The 21,003-nt window shown below is 33.3% G+C and overlaps 1 protein-coding gene across 2 annotated transcripts in view; it reads right to left on the bottom strand.

Annotated features, from left to right (window-relative positions):
• Nucleotides 1-21,003, bottom strand: part of Vps13B (vacuolar protein sorting 13B) — a 150,800-nt gene that overhangs the window by 94,095 nt on the left and 35,702 nt on the right. For both annotated transcript variants that reach the window (XM_085944956.1, XM_085944964.1), the window contains exons 23-30: nt 17,450-17,553; nt 13,208-13,458; nt 6,155-6,244; nt 3,490-3,581; nt 3,270-3,367; nt 1,998-2,238; nt 493-621; nt 282-342 (exon numbers count right to left, since the gene is read on the bottom strand). In XM_085944956.1, the coding sequence (XP_085801082.1) occupies nt 282-342; nt 493-621; nt 1,998-2,238; nt 3,270-3,367; nt 3,490-3,581; nt 6,155-6,244; nt 13,208-13,458; nt 17,450-17,553 (1,066 nt within the window). The remainder of the gene's footprint in view (nt 1-281; nt 343-492; nt 622-1,997; nt 2,239-3,269; nt 3,368-3,489; nt 3,582-6,154; nt 6,245-13,207; nt 13,459-17,449; nt 17,554-21,003) is intronic.

The raw sequence follows: 21,003 nt of genomic DNA, 5'->3' as shown, positions 1-21,003 counted from the left end.
TAAATATTTTTATCTAGTTTGGAACCGGTAGATGTGGACCACTGTGCTTTTGTTGACCTGAATAATGTCTTCAAAAGCGAGTATATTTTTAAGGTCGGCACCTAATGTATGTCACTGTCTACTGTTTTCCCTGTAAATTTTGTCATTTTGCCTTCTGGACCTTGATATATCTCAGTCAGGTAGGGAGGGGTCCCCCGACATTTTACAAAATGTCTCAATGATTTTGTCATACAAAAAACCTTTGGGAATCACTATAATCATAATAGGTAAAATTTACTTACAGTAGGAGGTTTATTGGTTGTTCGCATCGAATCTTTCCAAAGACTGTGTACACTGGAACACCTACAAATATTACATATCCAATATGAATGAAAATATATTATGTATTTATAGTAAGTATACACATCGGTAAGTCAAAGATATACATAGTTGAGTTTAGAAAAGGTATAGATAAATTTAATATGCAATGAATAATCATGAGTAAAATCACACCTAGCCTTTGTCATAGTGAGATAAAAGAAACAATTCGGATCATTCGGGTCTCGTACATCTGCCGTTTCTCGCCCTTGCAAGATTATGCCCAAAAAGTCACCGGGCGCCCATTGGAGATTGTCACATGTTCTGAAAAATCAAAATTTTTATTTGTATACGTGACTAAACAAATACCAGGATATTAGTCAGAAATTCATGCTCCCATTTAATGGAACAATCAGTACAAAGAGTAAGGACTATAACCAGAGAGTCTTATTAACTTTATGTTGACAATTTCAACCACTTGATGGTGGTTCAGCAAAGTGTTTAGTTTGGTTGAACTGGTAGTCTTGAAAATAAATATTCTGCAGAATATGGTGCCATTTTTAACAGCTGTTTTAATGTTTTGGAATTATGTATGCATGTATTTCCGACCATGTCCGATTCTAATAAGATCGTATGGGCATTCACAGAGTGGAGGTTTGTATTAACAGATTTTGTTTTTAAGAGAAATGGATGTCAGCCACTTGCTTAACCTATTAGGTCCATACTCTGACTCATACATAAATTGACAAACAATATGTGTACTTGCCAGATCCAGGATTCGAACCTGGGACCCACGACGCTTGAGCCGCGCAGCCATCGTGGGTAGAGGTCTTTGAGAAAAATCTTTGGGGCTGTTCAAGAGAGTAGCATTTGGAGGTCAAGGTATGAGGAGCTGTACACACTTTATAGGGGCAAAAATACCACATAGCATATGGAAATGCAAAGACTACGCTGAATCGGGCACGTGCATAGAATGCTGAAGGATATACGCGCGAGGCGGGCAAGAGAAGACCTGGACGGCCGATATTGAGATGGCTGGACTATGCCACGGGAGATTTAAAAATGCTCGGTCAAAGCAACTGGAGAGTGTCGGCACTGGATCGTCCAGGATGGAGGAAGTTTTTGAAGGAGGCCAAGACCCGCCAAGGGTTGTGTAATTCTATCTTGTTACAGTTTATAGCTATTGCATTGTAATGTCAATGTTTTGCTTTTGGTACAAGTCAAGCAAGTTACATGTTCAGAAAGGTCAATATAATATCTACATAATATTATGTAGTAATTAATGAAACATTACCATGCAGTCACATCAAATTTGAGTTCCAATTCTATCTTAGCAATAAATGTATGTTTAATAATTTACTGAGTGAATCTAAATGTGTGTTGAAATATTTGCAGTTTCCTGATTTAATCGTTAGTCTTAGTAACCTTTTATTCAGTAACACTTTAATATATTTAGAGTCTGTACAGTTGGAGAAGGTTTTCGTCAACAACTGTTATATAATTTGATGTGACGGTGATACAGATAACCCTCATTTATCGCGACTCTGGTGAGAGCGATTTCATTATATCTCAATCGATTTTTAATTTTCATTTTATCACGCACTTATTGAAATTTCACTTATCGCGATCGTGTCAAAATTGTATCCCCCGCGATGAACTTTTATGTTTGACGAATTTCATATAAATAAAGTATGTTTTACCGTTTGTAATGATTTATAGACCCAGTGGCGACCTTTAACTTTAGTTTAATGTATTCGCTATCTGCGTCCAAAGTGCCCATAACATCTTCAAGTCCAAATATCAATTTTAATTCATGAAGTGCATTACTATCAATGGCAGACAGGTCGATCTGGTCTGCTGAAGACACGTAGCAATTCAGGGATATGTTAGAAACCGTCCATTGCATCCAAACCGATAGCGATAAACTGTTGTCAATTTCATCTGAAATATAAATGTCATCTATAATTTCACATCAAAGTAAATTACAACTTGTGCACCCTGTATGGAGCATAATATGGTTACATGTAAATCGTATGTAAAACATTTCACCGTGGCACAGTTCGCCGTGAGCTTTCTTATTGGAAAGTGATGACAATATACTATACGGTCTCCACTTTATTAGATTCGATATGAACATTAATTCAATTTTCATAGCTGATTTTGGAAAAAATCATGAATTCAAGAATGAAATCCTAACCTAATCTAACAAATAATCCAGTATATCGGCTATTTTCAAAATTTTTTGGCCGCTGGCTCCCTGTTAAGTGTAAACCGACAAGAACCGTGTTTTATTTAGACATGAATTTTATGTCAGTACTATACGACCCAAAGAGATTATACGGTCTTTAGCATATGGCCATATATTTCCGATACAACATTTCATGGTGAAGTGTGATATGGCGAACTGCATACTTACAAGTTTCCGGACACAGCAGAATATGGGTTTCCACGAAATGTAGGTTATATTAATAGATGGTACCAATTAAAATACTAACTCATGGTCATGTCAGCGCTTCACACTCGTCCGGCATGCGATAAATGTTTTTAAGGATTTTTTTAAGTATGTTTCTGAGGCCGTTATATATTTATTCATTTATATAGTTACTATGTTACAGTACCTACTAAATAAATGACAATCAGTCCAATGCAAAAGCTACTGAGTTTTCATCTGAGAGTTCTGGGTTTGATTCCTGACCAGGTCAATATATGATTTTCTCAAATCCTCATGGTCTGTTGTAGTATCAAAAAAGGATGAAACTGATTCATATCATTATCAAAATTACACTACCGTGGCAATTTGATAGGTACTGTCATAAAATACCACACTGTTTAATACCTTTGTTAAAATAATAATATCTTTCTTAAAAAAAACAATAATGTTACAATTTTATTATTGTATCACTGAATACTACGGAATACTTTTTATTTTGTTAATAGAATATATTTTAAATGAAATAAAATAGCATAAGTACCGATTTGATGCTCAATTTTTTGCGAGAGAGTATCTGGCTTGGAAGTTGGGGTCCTTTGTGATAATTCATCCGAAATGCTCTCATAAATGGTTATTTTCCTAACAAAAAAATGTATTAACGCATGAACATTTCAAATGTTAAAAATAATAAATAAAATTAATATGTAAAGAGAGCTGCAATGCACAATTATTGAGAAATAATCTAATATAATATGTAATACCTGCTTTTGGTTGAGCTTATATCATTTTTCCTGTCATAGATGGCATTGTTGAGTTCTACAATTCCATGTAGAATAGTCTGGATTAAACGTAACTAAAATGGAAAAAAACAAAAGTGAAACAACTATATAAGTACAAAATATTATGTTGAATATGATAATGCTAATCCAATATCTACAATAGTCATCGGGTATAAGATGGTTACAACACTGACTTCTTACAATAGGCATGTTGTATCTAAATGTTTTGTTTGTGCCATCGTCTATCAAGTTGGTAACCAAATTGTAGTACATCTCCCTATTATGGGCCAGTTGTAGTCACTAATACCTTGGATATTGAGCAGCTTCTTTAACCATATCCGCTTTTCGATTAGGGCATATGGACACTACACGGCGCCTCTATCCCTGTTGTTCACCAGTCCTCTTGCATCTTCCCAACATCCCGTATACACTCTGTAGATGGTATTTAGCGGCCATCCAGGAAACCGAAATTTGGATGGGTTCAAGAACAGGCAAGTCAGATTGAAATTCTCCTGAGGCATACGACGCACGTGGCCGAGCCAGATTCAACGTTGCCTCCTCACTTTTCACTTATGAATAAGTATCTACCATAGGTACGTCAAAGGGGTTCAAAGAGAATATGCAGTTCAGCACTCTGTAGAAATGATTCTTCTAAATCTTTTCGACACTCTATCACTTCACTGGGGCCTATGGGAATCGGTGGTAGTCTGCCGCAGACTTCACGGGTGATTCTGAAGAGTTTCCTGGTAACATTTCTGTTTGCTGCATCCTTTGCTGCTTCAATTTGCCAATTCATAAATCGGTACTTGTCAACCTGTCCGAATTGCTTGACTACCCTGTCGTGGGACTGGTAATCTGTCCGGCAGTCCTCGGTTCAGTCAGAGTTTGTCTCCTTGCCTCTCAGGGTTTTCAGCCTGACTCACTTTCTAACTTGTCCCACGTTTTGTCAGGGTGATTGCTCACTCCTTCTGCTACCAAAGATGGTATGAGTCGATGATACAATTCTTCACGAGGCTCCAATCTGCCTCGATGATGTTGGATTAAAATGCATGACACTCGTAGATACGATCTACACTTTCTTGTATAACAGTTTTGAAGTCGATCCGGATCCTGCAGCCTCAGAGCTTCTTGATTTAGATTCGTTCATGTTTCGGAGCCATCAATGAATGATTGAGTTATAACCGGAGCCATTTATTTACAAAATAATCTCTTTCCGCTTACACATTTGCTACTCTCTACCGTTTTCTGTATCATGAGTTAGAATAAATTATGGGCGACTGATGCATCTATTCTGTGATTGATTGTAGTTATTCAAAATAAATTATTTCAATTATTATATGAGGAGCCCAGTATCAAAGTGGGCAAAGGTACCTTGATGTTTTTTACAGGAAGGGCGAAAAACTGTAGTTATACTTTTGACAATGTATATTTAAGTGGTATTATATTTTTCTTAATATACTATAACCTTTCCTGAATACTTTTAAATAGTAAATTTAAGGCGTCAATCTTTTGACCGTTTTTGATATAAAATTTTTGAAAATGATATTGACTTTGGCCGTTTTTGATATTCATGCACATTTTAAAAGTCAAATTAGCATAGGTTCTGGCCGTTTTTGATGCACAAAAATTATTAGAGTGGTATATTGACATGAAGAGTTTCTTGGCAAGTGCCTTTGGCCCACTTTGATACTGGGCGCCTCATATATATATTTAACGCTCACGATAGCCGAGTGGCTTACACGCCGACTAATAATGCCGTGTCCCAGGTGCGAATCCTGGGTCTGGCAAATAATCAATTGATTTTCAATTTGTGTTTGTAGTCAGAGTATGGATCTAATAGGTTCAGCAAGTCGCGAGCCGAATACTACAAGGTTCTAAGTGTTCGTCCTTGAAAAAACAAACCCAACAATGAAGTAGTATTCTAAGCTGCCTCATTGTTACTTTTGTTTCTCCAAGGACAAACACTTAGAACCTTGTAGTTCTCCACTCGCGAAATGGCTAAAATTCATTTCTCATCTGTTAAAACCAACCTCCACTCTCTGGGAGGCCTATATTATGATCTTATTAGGATCGGACATGGTTGAATAATAATTATACATATATAACAAATTTTGTGGTAAGGATATATTGAGATTTAAATTTACCATATCCGGTACTTATAGTAATAGCACCTGTATGTGCATGGATTTACTGGCAGCAATAGTGTGTATTTTAAACTATCGTGACAATAACTGTTTACAAGTGAAAGTCCTGACTGTCTCTCCAATCTCATTCTTCAAGAGTAGGCGAGATGCGATGTTGTCATTTTATAGTACTATTTGACAGACAGTGAGAATCGGTTAACCTCAAATGAGTAGGTATAGTTAATTTTTTTGCTGACAGGTTTGCCACTATCTGTCTACTACGCAGGCGCAAATCGAAAAAATCCCTACTGTCACATGAAAATTCAGAAGCTTCTGAACTTTTTTTGATTCATACATGCAAGCTTGCAACTGCAGGATAATACATGTTTACCCATACATTTTCTTGTTATAGCCGTAATAATACTTACTGTCAACAGTAAATCCATGCATGTGTAAAGGGGGTATTAGTATTATGCAGATTAGTATATAGTTTTAATATTAATAAGATTTAAAAATTTATTTACCTGATCTTTATTAACAGATATTTTTACAGAGCCAGTATCCATGTGAACACATACTCCCAACATCATTAAATTGCTTGTCGTGGTTTTCTCCTGAAATTTTAAAATTCATCCAAATATCTAGTATTGACAATATATAAAATAAATGAATTACAACAATACATTTTTTATGTGTTGAGTGAAATCAAAATCCTCAATCACAGACAGCATTTTAACGATATGTAATGTGAGGAACGCATTTCACATACAAGGTCAATGTTAAATGTAATCGATACATGTTATAAACGTTTTATAGACTAATATTAAACAGAAAATATATTTAGACCGAATAGTAACATGTCTGGTGCTAACATTTCAGTAGACCAAAAACAATAAATTTACAATGCAATCCCAATTTGAAATATATATTATATTATCAGGTCTTTAAAATTAAAAAATATTTTTTTTTTGCTGGCAACGATAAATTACTCTCTCAAGAGTGCTTAACATTACACGATTCTAAGGACATGCCAAATTCAATATCATATCGTTTAAAAAACCTACTAAATGTACTAACTAACTTTAGACTAATTTTTAATAGTGGACAAATCCAGCAGGTTTATTTTCAAATAGCAACAAATCCATTTCAACGAATAACGTCATCATAAATGCAGAATTCATCTTTATGAATACCATACACTATAAAGATAATAATAGAGACAATGTATTTGTTTCGAACACAATTTTTTTACGATTACCATTACGCCCACGAAGACAATTTTTTTAAGAGGGATATGAGGAAATTTATTATTTGATTATGTAGTTTATGCAGAGTGGCGAAGGGTGAAGGTAAGTTGTTAAGATCCATCATAAATAATGCACACTGAACTTTCAGTCATATTCATTGTGTTCATTGAAATAAGGCTACAATTTACAGATGGTGTTGGTTAGTTTTTTATTAATTACAATTAAACCCTGCGAAAACCAAGTCATAATAGATAATAGTCAAAAAATAATTGTCTCTCTATAGAATATATCTAAAATTATGCAATTAAATCAAACATAACTTTGGATATTTCATGGATAGAATAATAAGTTTTATCTATTATAGTTTGGTTAGGCAGGGGTTAATGAATTTAAAAAAATGAATAACAATACGTATTCTTAATCCAAAGAAAAAAAATAATATGAATGAAAAAGTGCACATTGCCAAAAATATACCAAAACTATTATGGTTTGATTTAGGCAGCGTTTAATTGATTTTTAAAAACTAACCACCACCATCTGTAAATTGTAGTCTAAGTTCAATAAAACAAATATGTATGACTAACAAAGTTTAATGTGCACTATTTATGGCGGATCTTAACAGCCGACCTCCACCCTTCGCTACTGGTATGCAGCATGTTCAACAAATCAATATAAAAATTCTGTTATGATACAGTCTATATCAGGGTTTCACAAAGCGTGTCCCGTGGGCCAATTATGTGTCTCACGAGATTTATGTTAAATCTGTAATATGTTTTATTCTTCATATCATTACATTTATAATTAAATATCCTCTGGCAAGAATGAATGGTCAGACACTTTGATATAGTTGTGTAGATTTTCAAGAGAATGTGGAAGCAAAAGAATCTTATCGTGATAAGAATTTTTTTTGAATTCTACTAAGGACTTTCACTTCAGGTATATCCAAATATAGTTGAACGAGCTCATCAAATGGCTTCTTTATTTCGAAGTAGGTACCTATATTTGTGAAAAATCATTTTCTACAATGAGCATTCATAAATCAAACTTAAGATCAAAATTAACAGACAACCATATTGCATCTGTTTTGTGTATTCACACCACAAAATTTGAGCCTAGATTGTAGGATTTAGTTTCAAACAAACAATTGCATAAAAATAAACATGGTGAAAAAATTGAAATATTATTTTTTAGTATATTAATAAGAGTAACAATGATGTATACCTATTTAGAAAAAAATATAAGTTTACACAATGAAATTTTTTTTTGCGTTATGTTTTTTAAAAACAGAAGATATTTACTAAAGATCAAATTTGGTAAAATTTTTTTGATTTCAAAATTTCCCTTTGACGAAAAACCCCTGGTCTATATTGATTGTTAATAGGAAAAACAACACAAGTGACTATTAGTAATATTTCAGTAGAACAGAACAATGAATTTTTAATGGAATGTGAATTTGAAATCATGGTAAGTAATCTGTTTAATTAACCCGGCGCCCGCTTCTGTCACGAATATAGTAAGCGAAATTTCGCAAAACTACGGAGCTACAGCGCTTCTGTCGTCAATGTTGTACGCAAAAATGCGCCGGTCGATAATGTAGAATATACATGACGCATGATTTTGAAATCTCTACCATAATTTGCCTTGTTTCATTACCAATGGTGACATATATATATAATATTGTCAAATAAATTTTGTTACAATACTAAAACTTCGATGTTTGACATGCCGTCGACAGGCCGTCAATCTTCGCTCATTTAATTTTGGTTTGAAACATCGCGCCACTTTACTGCGTTTACGCAGTATACGTAATATCACTGATGTGAGAGGACTGTGCAAGGAATCGCTCTTGTTGTTTTTCCGTACAAAATATTACATATTTTACGCGATCTATTGTATTGTGTGAATTTTATTATAGTGTTTATAAATATTTTGTCTGTGTTATTGTTTATGTGTTTTAAAAATATGTTATAAGGTGTTTTGACTATATTTTTTTGGACTATTTTACCTTTGTTATCGTGTGGGTGTTTGGTTGAGAACTTTTTTCAAACTCCAATATGGCTGGTTTAAGTGAGGAATTGGACTCCGATTACGAAATGTCGGAAGAAGAATTGGAACAATCTGACCTCAGTGACGTAGGTATATCAGAAGAGCCAATTGAACACTTGAGAACATGGACATCCGGACCCCATGTTCCGATCGTATATGAGTTTGATGATTTTCAATCCGTCATAGCAAACAGCGATTTGACTGAGACTTCGCGTCGAATGTCTTTTTTTTTTAACATTTTTTAAACCGTGATATAATGTTGAAGGTAGTCCAACAAACAAACATTTTTTTCCACTACCAGTATAATACTCAAGAACTTGGACCAAAATCACGTTCTCATAATTGGATCGATACAACTGTATCAGAATTATATGCATTTTTTGCGGTGTCAATGCTCATGACACGAAACAAACATTTGTCACTAGAAGAACACTGGAGTACGGACTGTTTTTTAAGTGCACCCATTTTCGGTCAGACGATGCCTAGAGACCGATATGAGTTATTTCTCCAAATGCTCCATTTTTCCGATCCAACAAGTGTTACCTCAGATAGACTAAATAAAATTAGGTTACTTTTAGAGCATACATGCAAAATTTTCAAAGACACGATGATTCCGCATCAAAATCTCTGTATCGATGAGAGCATCATTGTTATTAAAGGGAGACTTATTTTTAAACAATTTATTCGATCGAAGCGTCATCGTTTCGGTATCAAAATGTTCGTGCTGTGTGACGGGTTATATTTTAGATTTTATTATTTATTGTGGTGAAGGGACAGACATAGTGGATAGCCAAAACTTTGGAATTTCCGGAGCTGTTGTGACAACGCTGCTGACCGAGTATCTGGACAAAGGGCATTCGTTGTGGTGCGATAACTGGTACACCGGTCCACAGTTATTCAAGCACCTCCATGAAAATTATATCAATGCTTGTGGGACTGTACGTAAGAATCGTAAAGAAATGCCATGCTTCAAAAAGCTGAAAAAGGGGGAGACAGAGGTAAAGTCAAACAGCCCATTGTTGGCTCTCAAATGGTGTGACAGAAGAGATGTCCACATGCCTACAACCATGCACGATGACTCCTTCGGTCCAACCGGTAAAACTAATTTTAGAACCGGAGAACCCATAATGAAGCCAAAGTGCATCTTAGAGTATAATAAAAATATGGAGACTGTCGACAAGGCCGACATGATGCTCAGCAGCTTGTCATGCATGAGGAAATCTGTGAAATGGTACAAAAAGGTATCATTTCACATGATTGACCTCTATTTATTAAATGCTTTCTTCTCCTTCTTCTTCGATGGCGCTACAGCTCAAGTCGAGCCCTGGCCTCCTCCACCGCTGTCCTCCAGCCGGAACTAAATGCTTTCTATATGTATAAATCTGTTACTGGTAGTAAAAAAACTCTAGGAGAATTTCAGTTAGTCGTGATAAAACAATTAGTTGCTAAGTACGCTCTGAAAATCACGAAAACTCCACAATCCAGACCATCGACTAGTGAAAATCCATTGAGGTTGTTGCCTAGAACTTTAACAGATCATTTGCCGGAACACATTCTGCCCACGGCAAATAATATAAAGCCCAGAAGACGCTGTCATGTGTGCGGAAATTCAAAAATTAATAAAAAAAAAAAGTCTCTATCTAGATATATGTGTTGTCTTTGCAATGTGGCTTTGTGTCTCAGTCCGTGTTATAAAATCTACCACTCTTCAAAACAATTTAAAATATGTAAAGTAAAAATAAATATGTAACTCAGTAATAATATTTAATTGCTGTTTAAGTGTCTGCCTAAAAGTTTGTTTAGTCTAAAATTATTGTGCTATATTTACGACCAGTGACAGTGACTCCCGTGGAGGTAGGCAGATTGAGCGTCGCTTGGGGGCGGCAGATACTCGAAGGGCGGCAAATCGAGGAGAATCATTTGGTATTTTATAGAAATAGCTACCTAAACTTAGTTATATTATTATAACCAGAGCGTTGGGATGTTTTGTTCCGGATGCTTTTTTTTTATTATTACCCAGTAGGTACTCGCAGCGATTTTAGTATGATGTCACCACGCTCCGCTAGTGATTTTTTTATTTTATTTTTGACTGCTCGGTTTCGTATACAAATGCTAATAAACTTGGCACCTAGACACATTATGAATATTTTTATAAATGTAAAACACCACAAACGAATAATAAATCAGTTATAATAATATAATGTCATTTACTCAGATTAAAAAGTTCCTTTCATAACAGTGGTAGGTATACTGCGCAAAAGCCAATAATTATGTCGCGCCATAGTCATTAAAAGAAAATAATATTATATATTATATCAACGTTGGTAACGAAACAAGGAGAATTTATGGTATAGATTTATAGGTAGATACATACCGTATTTTTTAATTTATCCAAATATTTTTGCCAGTCACTCGCGAGATTTAAAAGTTGCCGGATGTACCTATTGCAAATAGATACCTATTCATAATGATTATTAATCCTTATTGACATTTGACATAATCAATTAGTATTCGTGCATATAATAGGTATTTACGTTAAGTACCAACTAGTTGTAATAAAAATGTACACTAGTAGGTATCTACCTAGATTATATCATATTTATCGTGCTGTGAATACAATACTGTGTAATACCTTCTTTTAAGTCGTTTTTTTTGTAAACATATTTTTTGCTGATAATAGTGTGGATTTGTAGTTTATTTCAATCATCAACGGTTGAATGTTGAGACTATTAATTAATAGTGTATTTATGATTAAATATAGGTTTATATTAAAAAAATAATGAGGAAAATTATTTTGTTTATATGTTGTAAGGTACAATAATATCATAGAAAAAATGGTGTGAAAATAATACACCTGCGTAGGTATTACTAAATGATACAAACCAAATGTGTCAGACATATCAACCAAATGGCATCTCAGACTCTGGTGATTTGGGTAAGTGTCTAACTAATATTATATTTATTCACTTATTTATTTATTGATATCTAAATTTAATTTGGTATGTTTCAGCTTAGTGGTAGGTGTATATTTTATTAGTAATGTATCCATACCATGGCCCCCACAAGGGGGGGGGGCTGACAGGGCTTTAGCCTGGGACCTGGGCTCGATAAGTGAGATAAACACATATCACAAATTTGCTCTAATAGCAAGAAATTCGCCTGCGGCGCTATTTTCCTTCAATAATAATATTATTTTAAATTATGTGGTTACACAATACAATTTATAGTAGTGTAGCAATACTCAAAAACTCCATAATTCAAGTGTATGTATTAAAATATACAAAAAAAACACTAAATATACACATCAATTTTAACGCGTACACCATTTGGAAAACATTACTGTAGAGCGTCATATTGCTTTTATCCTTAGCAATAGGTAGGGGGGGCGCCAAAGATCCTAACATGGGGCCCGCTTCAGGATGAGGGGGCCATGCTTCATACAACACATTTCTTAGATATTGGAGTAATTAAAGGATGATAAAAAATGGGGCGGCATTTTGACGCTGCCTAGGGGCGGCATTTTGTCTAGGGACGTCACTGTTTACGACCCTACTCAGGGAAAAAACATTATGTGTGATTTTATTACCACTTGTGAAGTGTTCTATAATTCGCGTCAAGCACGAGCGTGACGAATAACAAAATGCAAGCCTTGCAGTGCTCCATATACATAAAAGCAAAATGGCGGAACTGTTCTAAATGGTGAGTCTTTGTATAGAATTTATTTCTTCGGATATTTTTGACATTATGACTAATTTATTACGGTTTTTAATGTTGTAAAATAATCTGAACATGTCTAGGCGCCTAAAGAGCCATACAACTCATTTTTTATTGCCATTTTTATTATGAAACACAGAAGTTAAACAAAACAAAAAATGTCACCGCAGAGAGAGAATTCGTCATACTACAATAGCCCGCGAGTGCCGGGTTAAGATATGAAAATAAATCGTAAGTGAAAATTTCTTGATGTGCTAATTGTAATAAATCGCAAAGCCCAACAAAATGATGAATAATTGAGCTACAAAAAAGTCGCAAAAAATCACAATTGTGGTTTGTCGCTATGATGTGTCACCCACAGGACCTATATACGTTGCATTACATCAATATTAGTGTTAGTATTCTTCTCATAAGAATGACTGTCTTAGTGTGAACAAAACTTTGGTTATCCATCGTTAATCTCCCGACAAGAAATATTCGCATCTCACATAAGTATACTAAGTGGGAGGCTTTCATTGAAGTGATACCAATCATCACCACTTGATATAGGTAGATCAAAGAAACACTTACCGGATTGGTTGGTTTTTCATCAGCAGTTTTAGGTGTGTCTTTCTTTTTATTTCTATCATTCTTTATGTTAGTTTTTGGTTTAAGTGTAACGTCGATGGTTACAGTCGACGCCACCTGTCTCAGAATGTTTGTTTCTACAACTTTCAATTGGACTTGATGTTTTTCTTTTGATGACTCTTGAATCGGTTTAGTTGACAAAGTATGCGAGCTCATTGATGATATCTTAACCTCCCATGGGAAAGATGATGACGCTAGAAATTAAATGTAAATAAGTAAATATTTGATAAAGCGGATTGTTTGCGTGTCTTCAAGAGGAATACTGATGACAGTAATATTTTTACCGGGAGGGCAGACATAATGATATAATATTAAAGATACACTAGCTGAGCCAGCTGGCTCTCGCCAGTCTGTCTCGCTAGGTCTTGCAGACGGCTTGGCGGTATTGGATATTAATATAATTGTGAAGTATGCACAGGCGGCGCCATAATTTTCCCTTCGTCATAGATTTTCATTCGCATCAGACAGTTTGATATTTCGCTGATTTGTCAGTTTTACGATTTGCAAGTCGTCACTGCCAATATAAATTCGGGGTCATATGCGTAGTCTATTCTGGAGTCTGGCCTTTACAATATCGACTGACACCACTTCAGACTGATAGGCCTAGCAGAACAGCATTAGAATAGAATATACCTAATATGTTTATATTGCACTTTCTCATTCATTCTTATTTATTTTCGTTAAACTAAGAACATACATTACACGTCATGTTGTCGGTTAGTTTTTTATAATTCATTAAACCCTGCCTAAGCCAAACAATAGTAGTTAAAATATTATTCTATCTATTAAATATCCAAAATGATGTATGATTTAATGGCATAATTTTAAATATTTTATAGACAGATGCGTATTATGGCTTGGTTTCCCAGGGTTTAATTGAATTTAAAAAACTAACCAACAACATGACGTGTAATGTATGTTCATAGTTTAACGAAAATAAATATGAATGAATGAGAACACTATCTGTAAATTGTAGTCTTAGTTCAATGTAAATAAATACGTATAACTAACAACGTTTAGTCTGTACTATCTATGGTGGATCCACCCTACCTTCACCCATCGCCACTGCAGGATAGTCTTATTTTTCATACATTTAGATTATTGCGATATAATACGTTTTATTTATTCAATGGGATCACCTTAGATTGCATCCACTATTTCTTATAATAAGTCTTTTAAGATACTCGTAATTACCACTCTGAAGGGGTGTGTCCATATGCTTTGCTTAGGAGCAAAAATGGTACTTTATTTTAAAATTCGTAAGTTCTTAATATACTAATGAATAAATTTCAACATGCTAAAATTATTATTTAACAAATTATCTTTGTGGGGAAATAAAAAAAATATTATTTTTATCATGTACAAAAATGGAAAAAGAAACAGGTAGGTACTTACTTATTGTACCTAATTGTGTCGTATAAAGGTCATAATCGACTATATTTGACTATAAGTATATATTTCACTTAGAAGAAATAAAAGATGAAATAGCAAACAACATGCATAATATCATTATCAAAAGAAACATTATTGCAATTTAATTTTTATTAATATTAATAGTTACTAATGATATAAAAGAAGAAGAAAGGTTACTGTAATTTTATATGTAATTATTATTACAAAATATATACCTAAACATTATTAATGTTTAATTACTTGTATTAAACGTCACATGAATTTCATTTACCAACGAAATTAAAAATAATACAATTATTACTGAATCACGATAACTACCTATCTATTTTATATGGAAGTGTGTGATACTTCGACGTTGATCTGACAATAGTATCTATCTGACATTTATAGTAAATTTTTCAGGGGGTTCAAAAAACTGTTTTTGTCGGTATCAGTATTATTTTTATTTTTCAAGTGAAATGATTTAATATTAGTACTAAAACAGTAATTTAAAGATGTATGAAAATTGTAATGTCATAATAAAATAAATCACGCAGATAGATAATATTTCTTTTTAGTTTCTAGACACTTCGATGCAGATAGACATTATTTTCTACGTCAAATTTGAGCATTTTAGGATTTTTTTCGTAGAACAATAATATTTCCAATCGATCCGTCACCATTTTGTACAAAATACACCAATAACCTAGAATTTGCCAAAACTGCAGATATATACTATTGTCAGTCACAGTCGACTTACTATAATATTGAGAAGAGCGTAATATGTACCTATATAATGTAGTTTCTTATTTATTAAGTCTGAAATTATTCAATTTATTGATGGAATTATTAAAATTATCTTCATCTTACAATAAATGTCTTGATTGAAATTGATTATTTATGGGTGCTAATAGAAATGTCACATTTTTTCGATTACTTATTCCTGCAAATTCTAAATTTGAAATCTGATACGTCAAATGAACTTGTTTTGCGAAAGAAAACAAATGACAATCTAAGTCTATTATAGTTTGACAGATAAAAAGCAGTGACATGGTTTTAGATTATATTTTCGTAGTAATTAGTGAGGAAATATGTATTTATTTTGTGTTAAAACTCAAGAATACGCCAATGTGCTACTTACAGATTTGAATAATTTTGTGGAATATTAATTTAGATATTTTACAATATTGATTATATAAAAAGTATTAAACGACATTATAATCAATTTGAGGTACACGGACTGCAAGATGCGAAAATGTATGGTGACGGATATAAAACGCGATTTAAAAACGATAGTATCTGTGATTGTGTCGAGTTTTATCAGATTGTGCCCGATTCAAATGGAAGTAGATTCGGGACTCTAAAAATTGAAGTAAATTCCTTTAATAATCAACATAGTGGTATTTAAATAAAAAAGTTGACGTATTTTCCAAAATCTCTTAGGATAATAATCTATAGGAGATAATTAACAGAAAAATGTAAAACATGTGGTTTGGATAAATTTTCGATCATGCAGACAAGTTTATTTTATTTACATAGGTACAAAACTCAAAATTACACAGAAGATAGACTAGGTTTTACATGACACTTTATTATTTTTTATCATAACAAAAAAAAACAGAAGAGAGGTTTTACATAGTCATTTGTCTGCTATTTTTTCATACAAACTTGATGAGTAAGAAAACTGGGGGTCTACGAAGATTCGGCGCTGGAACAACTGGACGCTACACAATCAAATAAAATCCGAAAATAAATAGATGTTCGTGAATTATAGGTACTTTAAAAATATATATTTAATACCTGATGAGAATTTAAATAAGCACATGTAAATAATAATTTAATCGTGCATAATATGTTAAAGTTCCAACGAGAAGAGAGGTCTTTTATTTTTATATGAAGTGTTTGGCGTCTGCTGGCGTCCAGTTGTCCCTAAGTTGTACCTAAATATGCAATTTGTATATGACCAGTCAGTGATTTTGGATTTCTTTATTTGATTAATGGATAGGGATTAAAAAGAAAATTGGGAGTAGGGAGTAATGGTGTCATAGAAATATTGTGGAAAACACCATAGAATTTTGAATATTGCAACATTCCGCAAACTTAATAAATTATATAACACTTAAAAAAATAGTATACTAGTCAATACTAGCCCAGTGCGATAACTATAATTCTTTATATGCCTATTTAAATTAAAAATTAATCATCAAAAGTAAACTACAATTATACAATTAAGAGGATAATGGGGATATTTTGCGAACAACGAAGCGGGCTCACACAAAAATTCGACGCAATCATATCCTAAGTAATTTATTTGACATTGACAAAACACTTAATGTATTGTTGCACGCAGAATTGTTTATTACGTTTGGACTTGCAACATAGCGATGCATCCGAATTTACTGCCAGTGTCACCTGTTAAACAATAACTATTTAAATGGTATATGAATTGATCTTGATTACACTATAATGGCGAAGGATCATAATAACATCTTTTTCATCAGTGAGATTCAGAATCCTTCCTAATCATAATTATTTTCCTTTTTCTAATGATGTTTATGAGTCAATATTAACGCTTAGACATGAGGAATAAATCGCATCTGCGTGCAAGATCCGTAAAGCAATTTTGTTGCTCTTTTTAGTTCAAATTAAGTTGAGATCATGTCGATTTTCTGTGTGCACTGCCCAACAATAAGACTGAATATCACATTCAGTAGCAATATTATTATGACGTATACAATACTATTATTACAGTGAGACAAAATTATATATATCAACATAGGGATGCTTAATTACCTGCAGTCCAAACATCAGAAGGAAGAGAAATTGGGAAATTATCATCAGAGTAATTTAATAGGTTGCTGCTTAACGTTGAACTTTTTAGGACGATCTTGAGGAATCTGGAAAATAAGTTGTGTAATTACAAATTGAATACATAAATTATTCACACTGGTGTTGATCAACATAATATTGTCTATGGTTACATCTGATATGACATCTGATCAACAAATATATTCAAGAACCCGGTAGCACATTAATGCAGAAATTCTCATATTATACTCATGTTTGGTTCCATGTTTCTGCATTTTTACACATTGTGTGACTAATCATCATCTGCTTGGGTGAGACATATCACTTTTTTTATCTATGTTATATTACTCAAGAGAGTTTGATTTATGGTTACGATTTTTGTGTTGCGTTGGTTGAAAAGACCATAAAATAATTTGACTCTAACCTACTAAAAAAACAGTTGTAATTGGACATTTGTTCATGGTTAACACTTTACGGTCCGGGAACGCCACATTGGCGTCCTTAGCGAGCCGAACGTTACGGTCCGGTGACGCCGACGTGGCGTTTTAACTTACGCATATCTTTACTGTGAAAAATAAATATTAAATTTAATATTTGGTTGCAAGATCTATCGACAGATGGTTGAATGACATGTGCAAGAAGTAAAATCACGATGGAAAAAAAAATATTTCGGTGTTTTTACAGAGATGGCGGACGTAATACCATTCAGTATTTTTTTGTACCTATACCATTTTTTTAATTAGTTACAAGCCCGTTTCTAGGCGGGTGAATCACAAGACATAAACAAAAAAAGGTAATAAACACTCAATGTTATATTCCAGTGTCCTCACTTCAACTTCGAAATTTAATTGTCGACCCTTTTCAGTGGCAGTCAACCATTTATGAACCTGCATTCTTTTTTAAAAAAAATGAACGCGATTTTTAGCTATGAAATTGCGTGCTATTTGATATTTTGTCTTTAATGGTTTACTACCCATGAAACATCCACCATGCTTCATCATCCATGATAGAAATTTTAACTTGAAAATGAGAACAGTTATAAATGTGAACTTGTATCGCGTTATTTTCGTTCGCTTTTTTCGGGAGGTTATTGCTTGTGTAACTGCATAAATAATAGCTATTATTATTTATATTTGTTGCACTAATTTCATTGAAAAAATAATTAATCTAAGTATATTTTAGCTAGGATATATATTTTTTATTAGTTTTATCTCCAAAAAAACTTTTTAAAATGGAGGACCAATCGTTTTTAGAGGAAAAGTATGCGGATTGTATGTCAGATATTCCCAGTGACTGTGAAGATATCGGAGATTTTAGTGATATTGAAACAGACTCATTTGCTCCTTTGAGAACACGCCCACGTACAACATATTTCGCGAGTGATTCTGAGGATTCAGAAACTGAGGCCGACAATGATGGAACGATGATGATCCGCCGAGAGAGAACAAGCCATTTGAAGGATTATCAAGAGTAACATTTGACACTGATAATTTAAGTCCTAAAGCTAAATCTAAAAAATGTGTGGACATAACCATGTCGGAGTTGAAAAAGTGGTTCGGTTTGGTGATAATAATGGGCATTGTCAGAAAAGCGACTCATTCTTATTGGCCGACAAATCCACTTATTCCACGTAAGCGGTTTTTCAAATATTGCGTTATTTACATTTCACTAATAATGAAAAATGAAATTTCACGATTTTTTGTTGAACATAAAGTTTGGATCGAGGATATACAGACATCTGAATCAATTGATGTTGCGGAAACGCATGCACCTTCTACATCTTCTGATACAGATTCAACCCATAAAACCAGTTCACCTACTTCATTACAAAGACTCTCTGGCAGTGTAAAACAACATAAAATATTTCCGGGGATTTCCGCAACTAATAAACGTTTAAGAAGAAAGTGTAAAGTGTGTTCCTCACATAAACTTCGAAAAGAACCTATTTACATGTCCAAAGAGTGTAAAGTACCTCTACATCTACATATTGGTAATTGCTTTTTTTCGTATCATTTAAAAAAAGTGTATTAGTTGTTAGTTCATTTACATTCATAGTTTTATAAACTATTTCAAATAATTTCAGTTTTAGTGTTTAATTTGTTTTAAATCTACTCGTACACTATATTATTATGTGCCAATAATTATTTCATGCCTAGCCAGTTATCTAAAGGTATCCATAAGATTGAGTGTTGATTCAAATATTTTTGTGGAATATGGATGTTTGTTTTACAATTTATTGCTCTTAGATTTTGTTATATGATTTTTTTACGCATGCCTCTGCACTGTTATTGGATTGTCTCGATTCCTACAAAAATACCAAATTGTAATAAGCGGTGGGAATGTATATGCGTGCATTTTATTTAATTAAATTTACGCGAAAATATGCACGCCACTGCACTGCCTCTATCGCTAGGCCTCAGCCATAAAACTCGTAAAACCAATAAATCACTAAATAAGTATTCGTTGGGGAATGAATGTGCATTTATTTTTAAACACTCACAGTTTGTGTGAAGTCTTTGTTATTTTATTATATTTGATAATCAGAGATATGAGTAGTAGCGCTAAAAATGAATTGATACGTATTCTATAGCGGTGTAAAACATTTTGTATTTGAATATTTTATTACATTTTTTATTTAAAAATAATATATTGTGATTGCTTTATATCAATAGGCTGTTTCCTTTACATTATATTTAACAAATTGAACTAATCTAATAACATATAATAAACAATTTACGAAAATTTACAAATTATATACTTTACCTTTATGGAACGCGGGCCAGAGGTTGACAAGTGTTAAATAAATGACACAATTTGATGCATTGATATATTTTAAGTATTTTCTGAAAATTTTATTGAAATATATCAATAGGTTCAAAAGTTATAGCATTTTTAACTTCGTGATCGAAATTTGTTGATTTTCATTTAAAAATACCGGATATTGGTGTAGTTACGTCGCAAAAATTCGCGGACCGTATAGTGTTAACAATTAAAACATACTAAAAAAGTTTTGGAATTGCTATGAAGAGTTACAATCTAGGAGCGGCAGGTTATATGAAAGTATGGTGGAAGCAGGCAGGTTATATAAAAAAAGTATGGTGAGGCAGGCTGGTAATCAATTTGTGGCAAAATTAGCGTTAACATTATTAATTATATGGGTGCGTTATAATGACCTAAGTAACTCCTCCCTGATGCCCTGCTTTTTTTTATCGCATCACTATTTCTCGTAAGTTGTTGGCTATTGTTGGAATGCATCATTCAGTTGTATGAGAAAGCCGATTTCTTCCCCCCCTTTTTATTTATTACCTATATGGTTACAATACAAAAAGCTCCCATTACTCCCTTTGTACCCATACCGCAATCTCTTTTATACTGTTAGTAGCCTTCTTGATTAGTAATTTTATGTATGTAAGTAACCAAAGCAATTTTATAATGCTGCCAATACTGAAAATATTACTGAGAATATAGTTACTAATTCAGTAATATAGTTCTGGAATTGCTAAGACTATTTTAATACAAATTGTTCTTATAATAGTAAC

The sequence above is a fragment of the Rhyacophila brunnea genome, unplaced genomic scaffold (assembly GCF_057557595.1).
Source record: "Rhyacophila brunnea isolate RB1 unplaced genomic scaffold, BYU_Rbru_1.0 scaffold_1, whole genome shotgun sequence".
Classification (NCBI taxonomy): domain Eukaryota; kingdom Metazoa; phylum Arthropoda; class Insecta; order Trichoptera; family Rhyacophilidae; genus Rhyacophila; species Rhyacophila brunnea.
The sequence above is the reverse complement of the archived record's forward strand: the minus strand, read 5'-3'. Positions and strand labels throughout refer to the sequence as shown.